Below are 23,730 nucleotides of genomic sequence, written 5' to 3'. Positions count from 1 at the left end.
AGGCAGACCCGGTGGCTCTGCTGGGAGAAGGGGGTGCTCTCAGGTGTCCCCTGGAGCTCTTTCCATCCTTCCAGCAGGACCCGGGTTCTCTCCTGACCCCAGACCAGGATCCCCTGCTCTGTGGGGGCTGCTTACATGCTGGGGGTCGGAGGCCGCTGCCAGCTCAGCCTGTCTCCTCTTAATACCAGTTATTTCGCGACAGGACGGTCCTCACGCTGAAAGGCAGGATGGTTCTGAATGGGGCCCTGTGCTTCCGGTGAGTATGAGCCTTGGGGCTGGCCGTGTCCTGGGGGACAGCGCAGGTGCCTGCTGTCCAGCCTTTTCCGGGAGGGATGGGCCTGGCCCAGCGGAGCTGCAGCCCCCCAAGCTGGGTGGGCAGCAGGCCATTGCGAAATGCCCTCCCCCCAGCCCCCACTCCCTTCCCCCCCCCCCACCGCTGCCTAAGACACATTCTTCCAGCCTCTCCCAGGGCAGCCCCTCAGGGGCTCCTCTATGGGCAGAGGGACAGGGGCCCCCTGTGTGGAGCTGCAGCCTCCTGCGTCCATATTGAGATCAGTCAGGAGACCGCCTGAGCCCCGCTGTCATGCCCACGGCGTGACCAGGCATCCCCGGCCCCTGCCCCACTGGCCCTGCTGCCTTTGGGACAAAAGAACCACAGCAACAAAATGACTGTCAGGCAGTCTGCCCTCTGGGGTGCACGACAGGGCCCTAGGCCTCGCTCTGGACATTGTAGCCGTGAATGACACTCGTCCTCACTCTCACTGCACTCAGAGCCTCGACAGCTTTTCCCAAAGTGTGTTCCGTGGAGCCCAGTCCTGCGAGCCGCTGTGCACAGGGGGCTTCCCGACAGAGTGAGTGCGGGACATGCTCTTCATGGCTCCTTGTGAGTGGCAGCGTCTGAGGAACTCTGAGGCAGAGATTTGTCCATATTAACCGACACCGAGCCAGGTGTACACAGTGCACTTTATCCCACGTGGCGTCTGGGGAACCCCCGCTGGACACACCTTCACCTCACAGGACGCCAGGGAATCAGCTGAGCTCACAGAAGAGAAGCACATGTGAAAAGTAAAAGGAAAGCATTTTACATGAAAGACAGTCTGACGGCGGCAGGGCGTCTGTGGCTGAGCAGAAGGAAAGCCCCTGATGTTTTTAGTGACGACTGAGGGTGGGATTTTCATCTGGGAGAGCCGGGCATGTCGAACTCGCTGTCTTAGCGTGTGATGGGCAGACCGGACCCTGGGGCGCGCGGTTTGTCCACTGCAAGTCGGCAGCCGTGGTGGCGGAGCAGGACGGGGACCTGGGACTCCAACTTTCCAACATGACACACAAGGGCTGCTTGGTGTAGGAAAGACTGAATCGGGTGAAGGAGAGAACCCCAGGCTCTGTGGGAGGCTGTGGGGCTAGTGGGGCTGGAAGAAGGTCGCGCCATTCCTTTGGCACAGCGGGCAGAGAAGGACAGTGTCTGGGACTGGGGAACTCCGGAGCACGGCAAGCTGGACGCCCCCCTCCCCTCCCACTTCCCTGACTGAGTGTCATTGTCCTGCTGTTCCAGAATGAAGGATGCAGCATTGAAGGTGCTTTATCTGCAGGATAACCAGCTGCTGGCCGGTGGGGTGCATGCAGGGAAGGTCGTGAAAGGTGGGTGGCAACAGACCCTTCTTCCCTAGGGCTCTGCTCTGAGGGGAGGGCCTGGGAGGGTTTAGAACAGCCTTGCAAGACCCAGGCCTGACACAGTAGCCAGGGCACCCTGAAGCCCGGCTCCTCGCAAGGACAAAAAGGGTGATACCTCCCTGCAACGTGAGACATGTGCCCAGTGCCACCTGGCGCTGCTGTGTGTGTGTGTGTGGGGGGGGGGGGGGGCTGTTTTTTAAGACAAATGCTTTGTCCTGCCCTCACAGCTGGACTTAGGCCACACATCCTTTTCCTGGGACACATCCAGTGCTGGGAGGACCCGGCGGGCTCCCGGGGCCTTCATTCCCACGGGGGCGGGTTTCTGTCCCTTTACCCTGGGTCCCCTCTGCTCTAGGGGACCCCTGGTCACTCAGAGTGGCAGGACCCTGAGAGCTGGTGGCACCCCTGGCCTGGTGCTTACTTATTCTGTGCCTTCTCTCTGCAACAGCCCTCACCTGCCCGCCTGGGATAGGCTCGCCGGGCCTGGGGCCAGGCAGACCTTCTGTGAGGCTGTGTGTGTGCACGCATATGTATGCATGTATCTGAGTGCCTGTGTGCACACATGTGTGCATGTGGGGGGAATGGCACAGAGGATTGAGACCCTCTCCTGTTCTTAGGCCTCTCCCAGGGGGTAGAAAAATGTTCAAATAACTCTGAGGAGAGGCTGAGTGTGGAGGGGTATTAAAGGAGGAGGTCAGGTGTCCTGTGAGGGCTGGTGAAGTCTTGAGGATTTGATTGTGGGCAAGAAGGTGGGTGAGGGGGTGGGAAGTGGTACAATGTGCTGTGTGCCAGCTGGCAGGAGAGCACCTTTCCCCACATGACAGCTGCTGAGGTTCGGGTACAGCACACCTCACAGAGACCTGCTCCCCCAAGTCCACGACGGGGGGTGGAAGTGGGGAGAGAGTGGGAGGGAAGGCAGGCAAGGCCCTGCATCTGGCTTCCTTCTTCTAGGAGAGGAGATCAGTGTTGTCCCCAATCGGTTTCTGGACGGCAGCCTCTCTCCAGTCATCCTGGGCGTCCAGGGAGGGAGCCAGTGCCTGTCGTGTGGGACCGGGCAGGAACCGACTCTGAAACTAGAGGTGAGTCCTGTGGGCTCCACTGAGCAGCCGATGCTGGACCCCTGGGGCCGGGCTCCCGAGGCCAAGGCCGAGCGCCTCTCCCACCAGCTTCTGTTATTGCCCTGTGTCCCAAGCCCTCGTCCCAGCCCTCCTGGCCGCTCCACTCACACCCTCACCTGCTGTGCCCTCTGCCTGCAGCCAGTGGATATTATGGAGCTCTACCGCAGCCCCGAGGGTTCCAGGGGCTTCACCTTCTACAGGCGGGACACGGGGCTCACCTCCAGGTTCGAGTCGGCTGCCTTCCCGGGCTGGTTCCTCTGCACTGTGCCCGAAGCGGACCAGCCTCTCAGGCTCACCCAGCTCCCAGGGGATGCCAGCTGGGACCACCCCATCATGGACTTCTACTTCCAGCAATGTGACTAGGGCAACCCATCTCCCAAGACCCCGGGGGCAGAGCCCACAAGGGTGAGTGGAGGAGGAGGAGGCCCAAGCCACCACCCTCCTCTGTTCTCGGGCCCCCACTTGACTGACTCAGCACATGGCCACTCTCCCTTCTCCTGGTTCCCAGTTTGCGTAAATCCTTCTAGATTTGGCGATTAGTTCTGTTTCTTTCCTGCTGGGTGGCGCTACTGGTGTGGAACCTTGCAAAAATGACACGAGGTAAAAAAGGGGAGGGGTGGGAATCCTCATGCTTCATGGTACCTTGCCCAGTGCCCCTGAACCCACAGGCCAGCCCCATCCCAAGTTGAGCCTATTAGGGCCACCAGCTGCCCACATGGGGTCCCATCACTACCCCTGTGCAGAGTAAAGGGTTAGGGACCCAAGTCCCAGTCCCTTCCCCTTCCCTTAATAGAGCTGCCATCATTTGTGCCTTCTCCACCCTCACCCTCATGCTCTCACCATGGGCACAGTAGGGTTGTGGTGCCCAAAGGCATGGCTCCAGCTCGGAAGACCGAGGATGGGCAGGCAGTCACTCCTTTTGAAACCCAAGGTACAATTAAAATCCAAGATGCTGGTGTCTATTCACATGGAGATGCTCATGACACATTAAACAAGAAGAGCAAGTTACACAGTGGCATATCTTATAATTCCATTTTAATTAAAATACATATTTAATTAAAAATATAGGAAAAAGTCTTCAAGAGTTTACTTCAATTTTAGCAGTGTCAGGCTGCTGGTATTAGGTGACTTTTTGTTGTTAGATAGGGCCTTTGCAGGTGCAATTGGTTGAGGCCATGCTGTATTAGATGGGCCCCTCACCCATCCAATATGCCTGCTGTCCTGGTAAGAACAGGAGGCCCAGGGAAGAAGGCTGTGTGGAGACTGAGGCAGAGACTGGAGTTGAGCTACAATAAGGCAGGAACGCCGTGGCCCAGGCACCCACCAGGAGGCGGCATTGTCCTGCCAGTCTCCCCAACTGAGAGAGAGAGCTTCCCTGGTGTTTTAAATCACCAAGTCTGTGGTAATTGGTCATGGCAGCCCTAGAAAATGAATGTTCCAGTCTCCTGGGGTCCCTCCTACACTGTGTCCCCTCCCACATTACACCAGTCCTCTCTGTGACCAGTAGAATATGGCAGAAGGAATGTGGTGCCACTTCTGAAACTCCCACCGCATCTACATTGGTCTCTCATTTCTTTGTTCCCTTGAGCTGGGGAAGCAGCTGCGTGTTGTAAGCAGCCGATAGAGACCCGAGTGGTGAAGAATGAAGCCTCTTGCCAAGGGCCACGTGAATGAGCGTGGAAACGGCCCCTCCAGCCCTGGTCAGGCAGCCATGACGCTGCTGAGTGCAACCTGGGAGGACAGTGACACAGAACCACCCAGCCAAGCTGCTGTAGGCACCCCCTTCCCCCAAGACCATGTTAGAAGATAAATATCTGGTGCTTTAAGTGACTACGTTTTGGGGGTCACTTGTTAGGCAGCAATAGATGACTAATACACAGGGAAGAGAAGTAAATGCATTTATTTTATTGTGATTGCAATTTTCTCCAATATTTTCATTTTTCTTCTCAAAGTGAACATTGGCCCCTTTACTTCTTTAAAAATTCTATTTAAAAGTTGATCATACTAAATTTGCAGAATATTCTCTGTTTCTGCAAGGTTTAGTTCTTCCTTGATGACCTTTGCACCTCCAGCCATGTGTGCCAGGACTGTGACCCCAGTGTTCCCACCTAAATAAATCCTGGGGATGAGAGCAGAGGCCAGGGAGGGACTCAAATCTGAGCCAGGTGTTGCACCTGCTCCTCACCTGTCAGACCAGCATGGATTCCAGTGAGGACTAGCAAGGGGTGACCAGGCCAGAGGGTCTGCCTCCTAGACCTTCAGCCACAGCCTCCCAGGCCTCAGTGCTGAGAACATGGCTCCAGGCACCAGGATATTCCTGTAGATCCAGTTTATACTCTGTGCCCACCGGCCCAGCCATGTTCCCTGATTGTCACCTCTTCTGAGGAGCTTCTGCTGAATTGAGATCCCTGGTCATCTGTTCTGACACCGTCTTACATGTACCTCTATGTGACCTTCCCCTCATTGTAATAAGTTGACTTGGGGTCTCTGGTCCCTAATTTGACCTCAAAGTCAAGGATGCATCAGCTTGTTTCCAAGTACCTTGCATAGTCTTTGGCAATTGGAATTCAGTGAGTGGGATGTGGAAGCCATTTCTTACTCTGGAACATTCTCTTTCCTCCTCCATCTAAATTTCAGCTGCTCCACCCTTAGGGAGCAGCTGAAATTCCTTTATTCTTGAAGCTTCTCCAGCCTGAAGTGGCTCTTCATCACTTGTAGGATGATAAAACTCAAAAGGGATTTAACAGGGATGCACATGTAGCAGGGGAATTGTAACCACCCCACCATTCTTTTGACATTGTTTCTGTAAATGCTGACTCTGGTGTGTTGCTTGTAGATAAACAGCATGTGTGTATAAGAATCCTAGGAACTAACTTGAGAAGATACAGACTCCAACCTTCAGTTGTCCCTGACCTTCAACTGTAAAACCAGGATGACGTGAAACCAGGATGATGCACACCAGACTGTCACTTGACCAAGATCCTTATTGGAAAGGACTGTACTGGTCTGCATGTAGAGTGACTTTTCAACACCATCTCCTTGAACTCTTTTTTCTGCTTTCCCTCTCCCTCCTTATATAAATGCTGCCTGCACTGAGATGTTGGGATGGGCTATGGACAAGAGTCCCCCATCTTCTTAGGTGACTAGCACTTGAATAAACCTCTTTCCTTTTTCACCAGCACCTGTCTCACGAGTTTGGCTTTTGTGGCACCAAATAGCCAAACCTTGGTTTTGGTTACAAGCTGACATGTTGATTGAAAAGGAAAGAATGTAAAATGCTGTGTATATGAACCAGAGGCCCTGGCATCATGACATTCAAATGAAACAGGTCTCATTGTTTTAGATTTCTTCCATTTCAGCACAAGCCCCCAGCCTCAGCCAGTATTTACAGAGGTATATACCCATGACATATGTAGTCTGTGCCAGTTGTCATCACTAAGGACAATAGTGTGTCCTGAAGAGCAGAGAGGACATGTCTCAGGGAAGAAGCAGAGGTGCTGAGGGCTCATATCCTGAAGAAGCTGTACAGGGAGAGCCTTCCTCAAGCACTCCAAGACCTCTCAGTAGGAGAACACACTCATTCTATGTGATTCCAGAACACACAAGCAGGACCAGTGAATGGATAGAGCTGTTTTTCCTGTGTGACCTGAAAATTTTAACCATAATGACAACACACACTGTTAGGGTTTCTCCAAGAGGTTGTGAGGTCTCTGGCGCTGGAGGTATTGAAGTAGAGCCTGCTTAGTCTATTACTCAGGGATGCTGTAGCACCCATTATATCATGTCTAAGACCCTTAAAATTATATAAATTTGGTTTCTCACTCAAGGAAATTGTTTATCTGTATTGTCTCCAACACAATATGCCCTTGGCCCACAGATTGGAGTCTGGTCTTCTTAATTGACTTTTCAAGTGTTTATGACTTAGCTCCCCAGATGGACTATAAAGTTACTTAACAGGGATATGTAATGAATGTCTTTGTCATATAGCAGTGTGAATAAGCATTCACTGATTGCCTGGAATCATACCCCATGCTTTGGCCCTTTACACAGAGGGGCAAGAGATTGAGAGAGGGGGTCAAGAATGACTGCTGTCCTTAGAAAACAGAAATCTGGTCCTGTTCCTGCCCATCTTCTCTTATCTCTCATTCTGCAGGTATCTGGGTGTTAGACTGACCTCTCCCACTTCCTCCCTGAGCCCTGCGTGGAACTTTGCAAATGTCCTGAGAGGAAGAATTACAATAAGGCATTGGTCCCCAGAGAATACTACACATAAGTGTTCTGCCCCTTGTGAGTGGGTAGCTGGATGAATGGATGGACAGATGTGTAGATGGATGGACTGAGATAAGTTCTGTCAGTTAGGGGCCGAGTGTTTACCCTGGCCCTGCTCACACCATATCATGTGCTCTAGTCATCCAGGGCACATGGCACCTGGTCAGTTTAGGATGATTTAAGTTCAATGTCCTCTGAATGTGGATTTTCTCAGACGTTCTGTCTCGTCAAGTTGATTCCTGTTGGATGTCCCTCCCATCATTCCAAACAGGGTCATACTCATATGCAGTCAGGCCCCACTTTCATGCTGCCTGGCTTCAGTCATCAGAGGTCGTTCTGCCCTTAGGCCCCTTGGACTCACTCCACTTGCCTCTGCCACCTTTAAGCCTAGAATGGAGGCCATGGGTACCAAAAGGAAGGCAACATGAGGACATCTGATCCCAGCATTGTTTATCTAGTGGCCCAAACCACCAATAACAGTGTCAATGACAGTAGCTATGAGCAGGGGCCCAGCGCTGGGCTTCTGCAAACAAACATTCATTAATACCCCCACCTTCTCATTACCCATACTTGCTGTAAACATTGTGAAATCCCCAGGTTCTTCTTCCCCATCCTGGAGCCAATTTTAAAGATGCCACAGGCCCAACCCACCAGATCAGACAGTATAAACCCAGGCAGGTGCCCTGGAGAAGTCAGTTGGCGGTTCCAGGCACCGAGGATCTGCAGGTCAGTGGTGGGCAGGCAGTGTTCTCTCTATTTTCTTCTCCTTTCTATCAGCATCCCCAATATGCCCCTTTCTTTAACTCCTCCTGGCAACTCTCTAGATGACAAGATGTTCTATCCACAGAACACCATGGGATGCTGGGTAAGTCCCAGGGCACATAGAAGGAATTGGAGGAGAAAGTTGAATCAAGATAATGTTAATATTTAGAACTATAGACTTTAGAATGTAATGCCAGAGGAATTTTCTAGGCCAGTGTTGTTCAGTAGTGCTTGGAGAGGTTTGGGCTCTTTAGAGATACCCCAGTGCCTACTGTAGTGCTCAAGGACAATGCTTGCCTGTTCTGCTGTCTCGATCACACCTTGACTCAGCAAAAGCAGGCCCCTTTTATCCATTTTACGTTCAAGTTTCTGTGTAAAACTTAGTTTTTAAAAGTACTGCCTGGGCCAGCCACTCATTCCAATGATAATAAGTTGGAGGCCCAGGATAAAGGGGACTATCCAAGGTTGAATACAAACGAATAGCAGCACTAGGTCTTGAGCCCACCTTGCCATTTAAATTCACTGGGTGGTTCTGTGTCCTGCCCATGAGCACCACTTGTGTCAGAAGGAGGTTGGAGGGAGCTACAAGCCATGCTTTATGGCTGCAAGATCATGTTAATTTTTGTAAGGGAAACAAATGTCTATAGATAGAACAATAAACAATACAGTGAAATTTAATAGGAGTGCAGAGTAGGGTGCGATAGTAAAGGAAAGATTTATTAAACTCTGAGTCACGGCATCATAGATAGTTTGATCTGATTCTTAATAACCACATACTCTAACTTCATGATTTTATAGATGCTGAAACTGAGGGTTGAGGTTAAGTGAACTTGTATGGCTTGTTACTCTGAGCTGCCAATTAATTTGGCAGAACTAGACACTTAACCTATAGATAATGATTCCATGTTCAGTGACCCTAATGCCACAAGTCAGAGTGGACAGCAGTGAGGAGGAATGACTTTTGAGGCAGGGGAAGCAAAGACAGCCCTGAGTGTGGCCATTGGGAGGTAGGAAGAAGTCGTATGCCTGGAGGGGTGGCTCAGTGTCCACAGAGAAGTGAGACACGCTCATACAAGTAGATCTGGGCCAGAGGGTGATGAAAGGGCAGCCACTGTGGATTGTAGAGCTGGGCGGGGATTTGTGAGAGGAGTACTTAGAAGATGAGTCCACGTTGGTCTGGATTGAAGGTAGAAAAACCAGGAACACAGGCAAGGTCTAATGGCTGTTAAGAAAACAAAGTTACATTTTAAAGAATAATCTATCAGAACTTGTTAATAAATCAAACATGGAGTCAGGAGATGTGGGCGAAATGGTCAATGACCCTCAGGTTTTTGAATCTCACTGGCTGGAGGAAGATTGAGTAGGTGGGAGAAATGAAACTGGGAGATTGGACTGGGGGTGGGTGGGCAGGAGGTGATCAATTTGACCTTAGAGATAATTGGTTGGGTGTGATGGCAAGATGTCCAGAAGGGGGTGTCCTGTAGCTGCTGGAGATAAACTGGGGTGTTCAGTCTGGACTTGGGGGTGTAGACTAACACGATCATTGCAGTTATGGAAATGGGTGAATTGAAACGCTCTGGGAAATGAAAGAGAAGTGCTTAGGACTTTGACTTGTGGCTTCCAGTGTTAGGGATGCTTCCAAAGGAAGGGCGAATCTACAACATCCGAGAAGAGGACATGGAGAGGTGTGAAGGGAGGCAGTCAACCAAGGGTTTCAAGGGGCAGAGGCCAACTATCAGAGGATTGAGAAAGAGTCTAGATTTGGTGCCACAGAAGCTAATGTGGGTCTTAAAGAACATATTCACGTGTAGGAGACCGAGGAGAAGATAGGATGGGGATGGTGTGCAAATAGCATGGAGGATGTCCAGGGCTATTTGGTGCTGGTATGTGACCAGGACAGGAGAACTGATGAGCTCTGTGACAGCCAGAGATGGTGTTTAAGGAGAGGTATGGGACAAAGTCCAGTGAAAGGCCACTTGGGGGCAAAAGAGAAGGAAAAGCTCTGGGGATGGAGTGTGTGGCACACTGGGAGGGACTGAGGCCCCTGGGCTCCCTGATGGACTAGAAACGGACTTCTCCCTCCTCCTCACTCCATCACAGTGTAGCTAGGACCCAGGCAGGGGCTGATGTGGGAACCTGTAGGGGAGACACTAGAATTTGGGGCTATGCCAGGAATGGAGGCTTCTGAGGTTCCAGGGGATTCAGCTGCCCTGAATTTCTGCCGGTTCTTTGAGCTGATAGTGACTGTGGGAATCCTGCTGGTCCAGCTTCACATAGGGCCCTCTACTGGGTCTACCCCAGCCAGACCTTGGCACAGCTACTAGGATGTGCATACTTTTGCTGCCACAAACAAAGGATCCCCCTTAGTTTGGCTGAGAGAGAGAGCACAGCATCAGGTGGGCTTCGTCGACGCCATGCTGCTGTGGGCCTCTCTAGGCTGGGGGATCATCTGGTGCTTTGCTACTCAAAGTGTGGTCCTGGGACCAGCAGCATTGTCACTTGGTTGCGAGTTTGAAATGCAGAGTCTCAGGTCCCACCCCAGACTGAGGGAATCAGATCTGCTTTTAGCAATAGCTGACAATGAATGACATGTTCACCAGAGAGAGAACTGAGCTAGCCTAGCAGTCCAAGCCTGGCTGATCACTGGGATCACGCCAAGCCCAGGAAAGACTCATCAAAAGCCCCCAGGTGACTCAATGGGCAGGCACTTTTGGGAACCAGTGACTTTATCTGAACACCTCACTTAAAAAAATTAAAACTGCCTTAGCCGGTTTGGCTCAGTGGATAGAACGTTGGCCTGTGGACTGAAGGGTCCCAGATTAGATTCTGGTCAAGGGCAAGTACCTGGGTTGCAGGCTCAATCCCTGGATCCAGGTTGGGGTCCAACCAATCAATGTGTCTCTCTCTGTCTCTCCCCTTACCTTCCACTCTCTCTCTCTCTCAAAAAAAAAAAAATATCAATGGAAAAATATCCTAGGAAGAGGATTAAAAAGAAAATTAAAACTTTATACTAAAACTGAAATTCATATTTGTATAGGAAGAATGTTAACATCTTAAAAAAATAAAAACCATTCATGATCCTGCTACCACAGGTCAGTGCTGTAGCAATGTGGGCATCCTTTGCTTCTGTGTCTTCGAATGCTTGTGGATTTCAGTGGCATCATAACCTATGCATGATTTATATCCTGCACTTTTCACTTGATATATTTGGAACATTTTTATGTCATAAAATCTGCTTCTACAATATCATATTTAATGTACACATACTTTTCTTATTTACTGTACTAAATTTGCCATAATTTTTAAATCAATGGCCTATTATTGAACATTTAGATTATTTCTAACTTCCGGCTATTGTGAAATTAATATAGTGAAGATCTTTGTGACTAAATGTTTGGGCAATCTCTTATATTTCATTAGAATGAGGGCAATGGATGAACTTACCAAGCACGAAGGCTTCTTTAATACTTTGATCACATCACCAATATCTCCCAGAATTGCAGTCCTGCCCGGCGCCCTGTTATACTTTACTCCCACCAACCCTCACTCTGACCGCAAAGCCCAGAGACAGGAAATGGGCTGAGGCAGATCCAGCACTAAAGCTGTCTCAGTCTCACCTCCTTCTCACACCCAGGCCTTCGAGCTCAGTGCTGCTGCAGTGGCTGGAGCCCGCTATCAGCATCAACCTGTCCTCTCACCTGTCTTCATGCACCCTCGGCGCCTCCCTCTCCCTCTCTGAGCCCTGCTCCTTTCTACTGCCTTTCTTCTCCCACCCCCTCTATTTTCTGCTCTCTTATCTTATTTCTTCACTTTCCCCTTAGTGAGAATCTTACCTGCTCGGTAAACCTCAGTCCTAGCCATCCTTGCATTTTACTTTTCTGGGCTATTTTCCAACTCTTACCACACTCAGGCCCTAATTTGCTCTGGTTCTTTTCAAACTAGATTCCAGACCAGCCCTTTGGAAGGTCATTTTATGGCAAAGCTCTGGGGCAGATTACCTGGTCTGGGGTTTATATGGGGATACTGGCTTCAGTTTCGATAACTCATACTTCGAGCCTGTCCTGTTTCCACGTGGTGTAGTGGCGGGAGCTTGTCAGGGTTTGGATGGTCTCTCTTCCACAGTCTGGGCAAGGCGATCAGTCCCTTGGAATAAGCTGTCTCACTCTGCAGGGCAGGCTCCACACCTCCTGCTCAGAGGGGGCGGGTGGCTGTGGTGACTATGCCTCTGGGAAGTGGGGTGAGGTTCCAGTGAGCCCATCCTCAAGCTGTGAGGCTCCAGCCCACCACCCCAGGCTCAGCGTGGGAAGTGCTCCTGGAGAAACCATTTGGGGAATGTATTCTCCGATTTTGCAGAGCTGACACCAGGGCACGTTCTCAAGCTCACACCCCTGCCAGCTCAACCTGTTCCCAGATGCCCAAATGAGAGGGGCCAGTGCTGCCTGGAGTGTATGGGGTTAGGGAGACCTCGGTGGACTCGGGGGGCCAGTTATGGAACAGCGGCCTGGTGGGACCTTCCACCCTGTGCCTGGGGATTTGGGGCGCACGGGGTGTCTGCACCCAGCTCCACTGCCCTCCTCTCACAGCCCTTCTATCTTTTCCCTCAAGGACCAGTCACCTGGGATTGGAGGAATGTGCTCCCTCCCCATGGCAAGATACTACATGTAAGTCCTCCCTTTCTTGGTCAGGAGCCTGGGGATGACTTGGGAGAGGGAAAGAGGCCAAGGCAGAAGGACAAGCCTCCTTCTTACCCTAGAAACCTCAAATGCCCTGTAATTAAGCTTAATCACCACCCCAATAACAATAGTCTCTTTCCTGAGCATCTGCAAGGTGCCAGCCATTTACTGTTTTGTCTCCATCCTAAGAAATCCATGAAAGGTTGTTACTAAGCTCATTTTACAGATCGAGAAACAGGCTCAGAGGTTAAACAAATTCCCGGATGTCACCCAGAGCCAGGGCCCAGACTGCACATCCTCTGTGCTGCTCCATCCTCTCTCTGAAAGCTCAGGGACCATTCTGCGTCTCAGTGACAACACCTCCATATGCTGGCCTCTGTGGCCTCACTCCTGATCCGGGTTTCTGTGTCTCACTTGCGTTTTATCTTGTTCGACATTTGGGTGTTTACTTACAGTTTACTCTTTACTGTCCATGACTTTTTATGTAAATTACCCCAGCCCTTAGGGAAGGTGATGGGATGTAATGAAAATAAAATACACTGGCCACTGGGGTGCCTGTCCTCAGGCACCCATCCTGTCCCGACATGGGCCAGTCGGGGCTCCAGGAAGTTACGGCGCGGCTGGAAGTCAAGACACATGCACAAAACACGCAAATGACAAGACAGATGCCTACCTTGGGGTATCTAGCTTGGGTTCAGGTCTCCAAATAGACTCTGGCTGGCAGATGCATTACACACTGTCTTGGAGGACCAGTTGGCAAGCCCAGGCTCCTCAGATGTTTATTTTTTATTGTGTAAGTGAACTTGCTTTAAACACATAGTCATTAGCTAAGGGTATTGTAATTAGCTGTTATTGAGAAAGGAAGCTCTCCTGGAGGCAGTGGCATTGGCCCTGAGCCTCTGCCCTGGAAAGTAAGGCGGCTCCTCAGGCCTGAGAATGGCTGACAAATGTCTCTGAAACCAGCCAGGTGACTGAGCTAATAACCCACACGGCTTTGAGGTTGCACACGCTCACTCAGCATGGTTTCTCAGCCCCAGGCACGCAGTCACCCTCCCAGGCCACCATTACCACCACAGCCAAGCCCAGCGGCTGTCATCAGGCCGCTCCAGCTTTCTGCCGACCTCCTTACTTGGCCTCCATAATATGGGTGTCCCAGAGCTCACCTGCTGGGTACAGGGGACCGTGTGGCTTATTTACCATCACATAGAAATTTTTTTCCCAATTTATGGATTTTCTTCTATTAAAAAGTGCTTAGATATCTGAAAAGCAAACCACACTTCAATATACACTCAATTGATTCCTTTAATAAGAGAATAAACATCTATGGATAACTGGGGCAGGCCCAGAAAACCCAGGAGAAGACTCACTGTATCCCAGAGACATCTCAGCCTCCTGAGGAGATTTCTCCAGAAGGCAGTGGAAAAGGCCTACATCATCCAGAAACTTCTCCCCCACCCCCCCCCCCCCCCGCCAGTGAGATAGCACCCGCTCCCCTCAATGCCCTGAAAGCCTGACAGAGCCCAAGCCTTGTAAAGGGAGGAGGGGCAGCCTCTGATGAGATCCAGGAGGCCTTTCCTGCCTTAAGATGACCTGGTCCTTACCTGCCCCTTCTCACCTGTAGGAGGAGAACAACCCCAGATACTTAGTATGTAATCAGATTGTAGGGTTGGGGCTCAGTAGTGACATCAGCATTGCCATCTGTTCCAGAATTAAGGATGCCGATCAGAAGGCTCTGTACATAAGAGGCGACCAGCTCCTGGTGGGAGACCCTGATGCGGACAACTGCTGTGCAGGTGAGCCCTGAGCCTCCGCCGCCGGGACCTGCCACATGCTCTCCCCTTCCCTGCTGCCTCTGGGGACAGTGAGAAGAGACAGGGAACACCTGAGACCCCCTCCTAGTAAGAGGGCATGACCCTAAAGGCGTCCTAGTTCATCCTACTGTGCCCTGGCCCAGTTCCTGCCCAAACGCAGCTCATCCAGAGCTTGTGATATGGGTCCCCTCATGCCCTGGTGCTCTCCTCTCTTCCTTCCCAGAGAAGATCTGCATACTTCCCAACAGAGACCTGGACCGCACCCAACTTCCCATCTTCCTGGGGATCCAGGGAGGCAGGCGCTGCCTGGCCTGTGTGGAGACAGGAGAGGGGCCTGCCCTGAAGCTGGAGGTGAGACGCGTCCTGTTCTAGGGGACCCTGTAGAGCTGCCTGTCCTCCAGGGCACTCTGGCATCTCTGCTCCCACCTGTGGGTGCCCTGCCAGGTCCACACGTCCCTCTCCTGCAGGTTTCCGCCATCTTCCTCTGCACCCAGGGCCAAGACCTTTGTCCCCCACAGCCCTCAGGAGGCCATTCCTGGTAAAGACCCTCCCTGCCCAGTCCCTCATTGGCTAAGCCCTGCGGCCTCCAGGGCTGACGGCTTCCTCCGCAGCCTCACCCTGCAGCCGGCCGCTTGCCTCCCCAGGATGTGAGCATCGAGGACCTGTACAAGGGCGGCGAGCAGGCCACACGCTTCACCTTCTTCCAGAGAAGCCTGGGCTCCGCCTTCAGGCTCGAGGCTGCAGCCTGGCCCGGCTGGTTTCTCTGTGGCCCGGCTGAGCCCCAGCAGCCGGTTCGACTCGCCGAGGACACTGAACCCTCCGTCCGCACTGAGTTCTACTTTGAACAGAGTCGGTAGGGAGGCAGCAGGCAGAGTTCCAGCCTGGTGCCCCCAAAGCAGGCTCATGTGCTCGGTGCCAGTGGTAGGCAGAGCGATGTCCACATCCTGACCCCCAGCACCTGGGAATATGTCACCTTACAAGGCAAAGGGGACTTTGAGTAAGCTAAAGGTCTTGAGATGGGGAGACCATCTTGGCTTATGGGGTGGAGGGGGGATGAGCAATGTCTCACGGGGTCCTCATAAGAGGGAGGCAGGAGGGCAAGAGTCAGAGAGAGGTGGGAAGATGCTGTGCTGCTAACTTTAAAGGTGGAAAGGGGCTGTGGCATGAGTGCAGGTGGTCCAGAAGCTGGATGAGGCAAGGGAACGATTCTCCCCTAAAGCCTCCAGGAGGAAACAGCGCTGTGACTACTTGATTTTAATCCCATGATGCTGTTTCAGGCACCTGCCATCCAGAGCGGTCAAATATTAAATGTGTGTTGTTTTCAGCACTACACTTATGGGGTTTGTTACAGCAGCCGCAGGGAACTGATACAGGGCCTCAGGCCCCGCGTGCTGTGTCCAATGCCAGGGAACCTTGAGGTCCCCAGAAGGCCGGCCACAGCTGCTCCTCTAGTCCATCTGCTCCAGAGCTTCCAGAACAACCAAGACACTCCAGGAAGAACCCAGCTGTCCTCCTCTGTTCACGGGCAACGCCTTGGACAGCTAACCGTTTCAGCTTTAGTTCAAGTCTTACAACTTTTATATGAGATACTTCACAATGTGTCAGTCATTCAACTGATGATCGGTGCCTTTATCGTCTCCTGGTTCTGATGAGTGAGAAGCAAGGAGGGGCAGCGAGGGATGGGCAGGGGGTTTCTACAGGACGGGGTGAGTTTAAGGTTCCAGTGGAACCAATACGTTGAGGTGACTGTTAGAGCTGGGAAACAGGCTGGAGACTTTGCAGCCAGACTGACACTTATCCTCAGGGCTCAGTCTCTCTCCATTCACAGAGGATGTGTGGTAGGGCGCCAGCCAGAGCCCATGGCGCCGGGCTCTGAGGGGGTGGGCTGCTGGCTGGCACCATTCCTCTCGTAAAATCGCTCCACATCCGTGCGACAGGTGCCATGGGCCAAGGAGTTTCAGAGCACTATGATTTCACCTGGAGCGACCCACAGGGGATGCTCCTGACCTCTTCGACAGGCGAGAAGCCTGTACCGAGAGGCATGAAATAATGTGCTGCACGTGGTGGAGCATCTGACGGCCAATGACAGTCCTCAGTATATTCCCCGTTTATTCCAGGGGCTGGGATAGAATGGGGAACAGAGCCAAGCTTCTTTGGAGCTGAGAATTGAGTGTGAGAAACACTAAACAAGCAAACAAACAAACAAACAAACAAACAAACAAGAAAACAAACAAGGACAGTTGACCTGATAGAGGATGGTAACAGCACGGTGGACAGGGAGGTGACTCTGACTTTTTTGAGGAGGTGACACATGAGCTGAGACTGAGGGACAGGAGGAGTGAGGGGGAGGAGTGGCCCTGGGGAGGAGTAGCCAATACAGAGGCCCTGGGACACAGGGGGCGTGGTGTTCATTTAGCAGCAGAAGGCCGGGTGGGTGAAGCATGGAGAGCGATGCAGAAGGTCAGGAGGTGAGCAGACCACAGGGCTGATCAGAGGGCCTCGAAGGCAGAGTAAGAGCTTTGGTCCATTTTTAGATGCGAAGGGAAGCCAGAGAACAGTCATGCTGGGCTTCATAGCTCTGACCAGTCCAGCTTCTCCCCTTGCCTCTCCATGGCCTGGTGTTTATGTGTTGGGACTGCCCTGTGGCTTTTTAGGGCTTATTCTGTTTAAGTTTGGTTCACCAGGGCCCAGAGCCGCTGCTGGTACACTGGGAGGTGCTGAGCAAGTACAAAATCTCCAACAACTTGGTGGGTGATCTCTTGGTTCCTGTCAGGTCAGCCTGAGGAACTGGAGCAGCAGGGGGACGGCGCCGCTGCAGCCGGAGCTGGAGCTGGAGCGGGCGGCGGGGCGGGCGGGCTTCGCGAGGGCAGGGCCTTTAACTTGGGCCTCTAAGAAAAAGGACTTTTCCAGACAGCAAGTGTGGGGAGGGACCCTGCAGGCAAAGAGGACAACTCAGGGAGGTGATGATGGAGCGCCCACCCCATGCGCGGTATCACCCGCGGGCTGGGGCCCAGGGCTTGTGGCTGAGGAGCTGCTGAAAACTTAGGTGAGAAGACAGGTGGGTGCCGACTGTGAGAGCATTGGAGGGAAGTTAGACTTCATCTAGGAGGCCTGGAGGAGTCATCCCCGGATTTCAAGTCAGACCTGTGGCTGCCAGCGCTTCAGCTCGGCTCGGTTCCCTGCTCTCTCCTCCACACCCACGTGCCTTCTGCTGGGCACTGCCTTGGGTCAGTGTGGCACTCTGGCTTGACCCATCTCTGGCCACAGTCCCTCATCTCCTTCATTCCTGGTAACTCACCTGACCCAACCTGAGCATAGCCCACACGTGGCAGGGGACATGGGTCTGCCTGGTGGCTGTGAGCACAGCTCAGAAGAGAAGGGTCAGCCAAGTGAACTGGATCAAGTTCTCTACTCACGTGAAATACCATTTGTGCACCTAACGTCTGCCGGTTCTGTGTTCATGCTCGGGAGAGTGAGAGGCTCTGTGAGACTGAGAAGACACAGTGCCACGGCAGCCTGCCAGGCTCTGGGGAAAGTGATGTGTGCTCTAGTCCTAGGGATTCTGGTCCTGGGGATTTCAGAGAGAGACCTGAAGTGCCTTCTGACAGGTGCAGATCAGAGATGCCACCTCCCCAGCTGTCCCTTAGACGCCTTCTCCTCCCTGGTGACCACACCAGAGGCTTCATCCCACCACCAGCCCCTCAACACTATCCTCACATACATTCTGAGAGAGGCTCACTGTGTGTCTTACCCACAATTCACATCTCCGAGTGAACCAGAAAGTCAGAGCCAGAGACAGTAAGCTGGTGCTCAGAGTGCATGGTGACTGCTCCTGCGGGTCTGGGGGGCGTGGGAAGGGCAGGAGGTCCAGGCAGAGGAGATGGCCCAAAATGGGCCTGAAGGAGGTGCTGTGTGTGGCTGTGTGTGTGTGTTAGTGCATGCATGTTTGTGCACACATATGTGTATAGGGTGTGTGTGTATATATGCATAAACTTAACTGTGTGTATGTGTACTATGTGTATGCATGAGTGTCTGGGTGTGTGTGTATGTGCTGTGTGTGTGCATGAGTATCTGGGTGTGCGTATATGTGTGCATGAACTTGTGTCCACCTGTGTGCACGTGGACTGTGTGTGTGTGCTTGAGTGTCTGGGTGTGCGTGCATGTTGTGTGTATGCATGAGTGTCTGGTGTGTGTGTGCGTGTGTGTGTGTGTGTGTGTGTATTGTGGGTTCCACACATGGGCAGTGGTTGATACATAAAAGCCCATGTTTTTATTCCAGAAAGCTCTGGAGCAACATCATACAAAGGGTGATGTGTTCAGGGTCTCTTGTAACTCGGGTGTCACTCCAACCAGAATGTAGTTACATTCCCTTTGAGCACATTTTTATCTTGTGATGCCCTACAAACAACTGCTCAAAACGTTGGCCACTAAGCCCCACTGTCTTCATAGCTCAGGACAGTGCTAGGCAGGTCCAAACTCATATTTAGGGAGGAAAAGTGAAAGTGAGAAAGAAAACTTAATGGGACACAACTTTTCCTGGGTACCGTTCTGCGAAAACATACAACCATTTCCGAAATGAACATGACAGAAATGAACAAAATGACACCAACAGAGAAGTATGTCTTGGTCAGAAGCACTGGTATTTGAGTTCACTTCCTGTTGGAGTTTACATTTGTGTAACTACTGGTAAATAAAGGGTTTGCTAGTATTTTACCAAAACAGAGTCTATTTACCCCCAAACAAATTCCAGTCTCTGCCCCTAAAAGATTATTCTGAAGCCAGGAACCTGCAGCTCAGCTTTCTGTCTGCAGGTGGCGATGAAGATCAACTTCTGCGGCATGTGGGGGAGCAATTTAGATGAAGTCTGTGTCACTGGGTCAGCCCCGTGCCCCATATCTCCACCTCACTTACAGTAGATGCATCTATTTCAGATGATGTGCAGATCTGAATCACATGACAACTCCTTCCTTCCCACAGCAGCAGATTCCTAGCAACCCCTCACAGGAGAAGCAGACCTCCAAGCCTGGGAGGGAAGAGAAATGTAAGCACACTCTCTTATGTTTGTGCCTGTATGTGGAGAAGCAAACATGCCTGACCCCCCTCCTGTGACTGAGTCTGCAGTAAGTCCTCTGCTGTGAGTCCTCCCACCCTTGTCCCCTCTCACACGTTTGGGACACCGGTCCAGGGCCTGTGATAGCAGGTGAAGGCAAGGAGGCTGCAGCCTGGAGTCTTAGCCAGGCTCCGCCCTGGAACCCTCCCACGACGTTTTCTGGAGCTCCAGAGAGCAGTACTGGTCACATGACCCGTGTGCTTGGAGGACCGCAGACTCAGTTTCTCCTAATCAAGTACTTCCCACACTGATGCCAGGGAACAGAGTTCCAGGGAATGCTCATGGTTTATGGGGAAAATGGGTCATTGTGGTGGTTAATTTTATGCAGCAACTTGATGGCTAAGTGATGCCCAGATGGCTGGCAGACACTGTCTCTGGGTGTGTCTGTCAGGACGTCTCCGGAAGAGCTTACACTTGAATCAGTGACTGAGGGAAGCAGACACCTTCCCAGTGTGGGTGGGCACCATCCAGTCCACCGAGGGCCCCAGCAAAACAAAAAGCCAGAGAAAGGGTGAGTTTGGTCTCTTCTTGAGCTGGGATGTCCATCTTTTCCCATCCTCATACTTCAAAGTCCCTGGTTCCAGGGCATTCAGACTCAGACTCTACCACTGCTTTCCCGGCCCCTCAGCTTTCAGACAGCAGACCGTGTGACTTCTGGCTTCCATAACCTCGTAACAGTGAGCACCTTCTTATACTCTATCTTTCCATCATCTACCTACCCATATCTATCTATCTACCCATATCTATCTATCTATCTATCTATCTATCTATCTATCTATCTATCCATCCATCCATCATCTACCTATCCATCATCTATGTATCTACCTATCTATCCATTATCTATCTATCTATCTATCTATCTATCTATCTATCTATCTAAGCATGTGTGTGCGCGCGCGCACACACACACACACACACACACACACACACACACACCTATTTCTGTTTCTTGGGGAACCCTCATACCTGTTTACTTTGCTTCAGCCACACCAGGCTCCTAACTGTTCCCCAGAGATTGCAGGCATGGTGCTACCCAGGGCCTATACATCAGCCTTCTGTCTGGAAGTCTCACTTCCTCCATGAGGCCACTCCGATCACTTGACATTGTCCCACACCCCCTTCTCCGCATGTCTGCGCCCCTGGGTGCCCGATGGCACGATCACATGCTAACACACTCTGACCCCAGTGTGCGCTGAACTCCACCTCTTCCAGGTCAGCTGACGGCAATGAGAGCCCAGTCAATGTACGTGACGTTGGGATGAGTGTTTCCATGACACAAAGGGAATCACTAAAATAGGAAGCTGACAATCAAAACATAACTCTCCTACAAAAAGCATGTGCTGCAAATGTGACCAACGTGTCAGCCCTGCTGGGCCTGTTAGTCACCGAAGATCATGGAACATCTCCCTCATTCACAGGCTGCTCGTCAGCAATACCTCCCGACACTCTGAGGTGGCGCAGGGGTCACTGCATGGAAATCCAGGGGTGCCAATTCTGGGAAGTCCCTGGAGCAGACTCCAGTGGGCAGGAGGGCTTCGCCGGGGCTGGCTGGTGGGCAGCGGGGACATGGCGTGGGTGACGTGACCTCTGTCCTGTTCTCGAGGTTGGGTGTCTCTTATGGTGTTGTCCTTGTTGCGGTGGCACTTCCCGGGCTGGCCAGTCACTCAACCAAAGGGATGGGAGCTCCTGCTCTAAAGGGACCCTTAGGAGAGATCACGGGGTGGCAAAGCCCATGCCGCTCACACAGACTCTGCCAGCATAGAGGGCGCTGGCCTTTTATCAGCATCTCGCTCATGGCACTGACATGTGCGCTATGAGGGACAGACCGGCTGCTCACACGTGAGCACAGCGCTTCCAGGATCCACGTGTGAACGTGCAGGTCCCACTGCCTGGTTCTGGGGCTGCTCACGTCTTGATTCAGACCTGAATGTTTATTATGGCAATATGTGACAGACAGCGGGCAACAAAGGGCCCTGTGCTAAAAAAGCCAGTATGTCTAATGACGTTCTAGCCGATGAAAATAAAATTAGGAAAGGAAGCTTTTTGTGATTCCCTTCAAGGGGCCACAGGTGGCTGGAGCAAAGCGAACAAGGAAAGGGGGTGAGGGAGAGACGTGGCTCTGAGGAATATGAGGGCATGCTAGAGGCCTGGTCCTTAGCAGGAGGGCAATGTGGGGACCCCTGGGTGATTTCAAGCAGGGCAGTGACAGGTCCAACAAGCCTCCTACCAGCGGCGCCAGGTGCTGCCCGGAGAAGGCATGTCAGCACGGCCTCTGGTGGCTCCCTGTCCTCCCCACTTCCCCTCCCCACCTCCGTCTGCTTGCCTCCAACGCAGATGAGAACCAAGTGTCTACCGGCCACTGTGGGGGAGCTGGGAGAGGTGAGTGGATGCGAGGCACAGTATGAAGGTAGGGTTGGCAGATCTGGGTGATTATATGCAGAATGGGGTTGATGACCAGTGTTGTAATTTTCAGCATTGAGCTTGTGGGGTGGATGAAATGGGGAGACGGAGTCGTTTGAAAGAGCAATTGGCCCAGGATGGAGAGGTATTTGAGAGTTGGGCAGAGGATGCCGGGCCTTCAGTGGAGGCTTAAAGGCAAGGGCTTCAAGTGAGTCAGCGTGCGGACACCACAGTGCCAGTCTGGCCAAGTTCAGAGTGTCCATGGGATCCAGGAGCTGAGAGCAGCTGGGCCAGATGAGGGGTGTTCAGGAGTGATTGGAAGGTGAGGACATGGAACAGTGAGCACAGATCATTTTCCAATAAATTTGGTTGTGATGTGGGGGGAGAGACATGTGTGTAGCTAGAGGGAGACACAAGGCTAGGGAAGAAATTTTCAACACATGACAGGTTTAAACATGTGTAAGGTTGGGATAAAGGGGGGGATGCACTAGGGGTTCGAGGTTAGTGCATGGACTGTGGAAAAAAGTTATCTGAGCTTAAATTCCCACTCTGCCATTTCTTATCTGAGTAAATAGAATGAAGTAGACACACTCTAGTTACCTTTAGAATTCTAGCTGGTTTGCTCAGTGGATAGAGCGTCTGCCTGTGGACTGAAGGGTCTTGGGTTTGATTCCAGTCAAGGGCACATGCCTGGGTTGTGGGCTTGATACCCAGTGTGGGGAGTGCAGGAGGCAACCAATCAATGGTTCCCTCTCATCATCATTGATGTTTCTCTCTCTCTTCCTCTCTAAAATCAATATATATTAGAGGCCCGGTGCATGAAATTTGTGCAAGGTGTGTGTGTGTGTGTGTGTGTGTGTGTGTGTCCCTCAGCCCAGCCTGCACCCTCTCCAATCTGAGAGCCTGCTCACAATCCTGGACTGCTGGCTCCAAACACTCACCTGCCTGCCTGCCTGATTGCCCCTAACCGTTTTTGCCTGCCAGCCTGATCACCCCCTATCCACTCCCCTGCCAGCCTGATCAATGCTTAACAGCTCCCCTGCTGGCCTGGTTGCCCCCAACTGCCCTCCCCTGCAGGCCTGGTGCCCCCCCAACTGCCTTCCTCTGCAAGCCTGGTCCCCCCCAACTGCCCTCCCCTGCAGGCCTGGTCCCCACCAACTGCCCTCTCCTGCTGGTCTGGTTGCCCCTAACTGCCCTCCCCTGCCAGCCTGATCGCCCACAACTGCCCTCCCCTGCTGGCCATCTTGTGGTGGCCATCTTGTGTCCACATGGGGGTGGCCATCTTGTGTGTTGGAGTGATGATCAGTTTGCATATTACATATCTTATCTAACAAAGGTAATATGCAAATTGACCATCACTCCAACACACAAGATGGCCGCCCCCATGTGGACACAAGATGGCCGCCACAAGATGGCCAGCAGGGGAAGGCAGTTAGGGGTGACTGGGCTGGCAGAGGAGGGTAGTTGGGAGGAACCAGGTCTGCAGGGGAGGGCAGTTGAGGGCGACCAGGATGGCAGGGGAGGGCAGTTAGGGGCAATCAGGCCAGCAGGGGAGCAGTTTGGCATTGATCAGGCTGGCAGGGGAGTGGTTAGGGGGTGATCAGGCTGGCAGGCAGAAGCGGTTAGGGGCAATCAGGCAGGCAGGCAGGCGAGTGGTTGGGAGCCAGCAGTCCTGGATTGTGAGAGGGATGTCCCAGATTGGAGAGAGTGCAGGCTGGGCTGAGGGACAGACAGACAGACACACACACACACACACACACACACACACACACACACACCCAGTGCAGGAATTTCGTGCACCGGGCCTCCAGTATATATATATATATGCCTAGCCAGGGTGGCTGCAACTGGCCTATGAACCAGGAGGTCATGGTTCCATCATTGATGTCTCTCTCTCTCTCTCTCTCTCTCTCTCT

At 52.3% G+C, this 23,730-nt stretch overlaps 2 protein-coding genes across 2 annotated transcripts; both read left to right on the top strand.

Annotated features, from left to right (window-relative positions):
• Positions 1-227: 227 nt before the first annotated feature.
• IL36RN (interleukin 36 receptor antagonist) lies at positions 228-3,152 on the top strand (the record flags this gene model as incomplete). Its single annotated transcript, XM_079792223.1, has 4 exons — positions 228-256; positions 1,553-1,638; positions 2,623-2,750; positions 2,928-3,152. The coding sequence occupies 4 exons, from the start codon at positions 228-230 to the stop codon at positions 3,150-3,152; spliced, it is 468 nt and encodes a 155-aa protein (XP_079648349.1).
• Positions 3,153-12,449: 9,297 nt separating this feature from the next.
• IL1F10 (interleukin 1 family member 10) lies at positions 12,450-15,161 on the top strand (the record flags this gene model as incomplete). Its single annotated transcript, XM_079791900.1, has 4 exons — positions 12,450-12,481; positions 14,201-14,286; positions 14,528-14,655; positions 14,949-15,161. The coding sequence occupies 4 exons, from the start codon at positions 12,450-12,452 to the stop codon at positions 15,159-15,161; spliced, it is 459 nt and encodes a 152-aa protein (XP_079648026.1).
• Between the last annotated feature and the right edge of the window lie 8,569 nt (positions 15,162-23,730).

This window comes from Cnephaeus nilssonii (genome assembly GCF_951640355.1).
Source record: "Cnephaeus nilssonii genome assembly, chromosome: 15".
Classification (NCBI taxonomy): domain Eukaryota; kingdom Metazoa; phylum Chordata; class Mammalia; order Chiroptera; family Vespertilionidae; genus Cnephaeus; species Cnephaeus nilssonii.
This window is presented reverse-complemented; position numbering and strand designations above follow the sequence as displayed.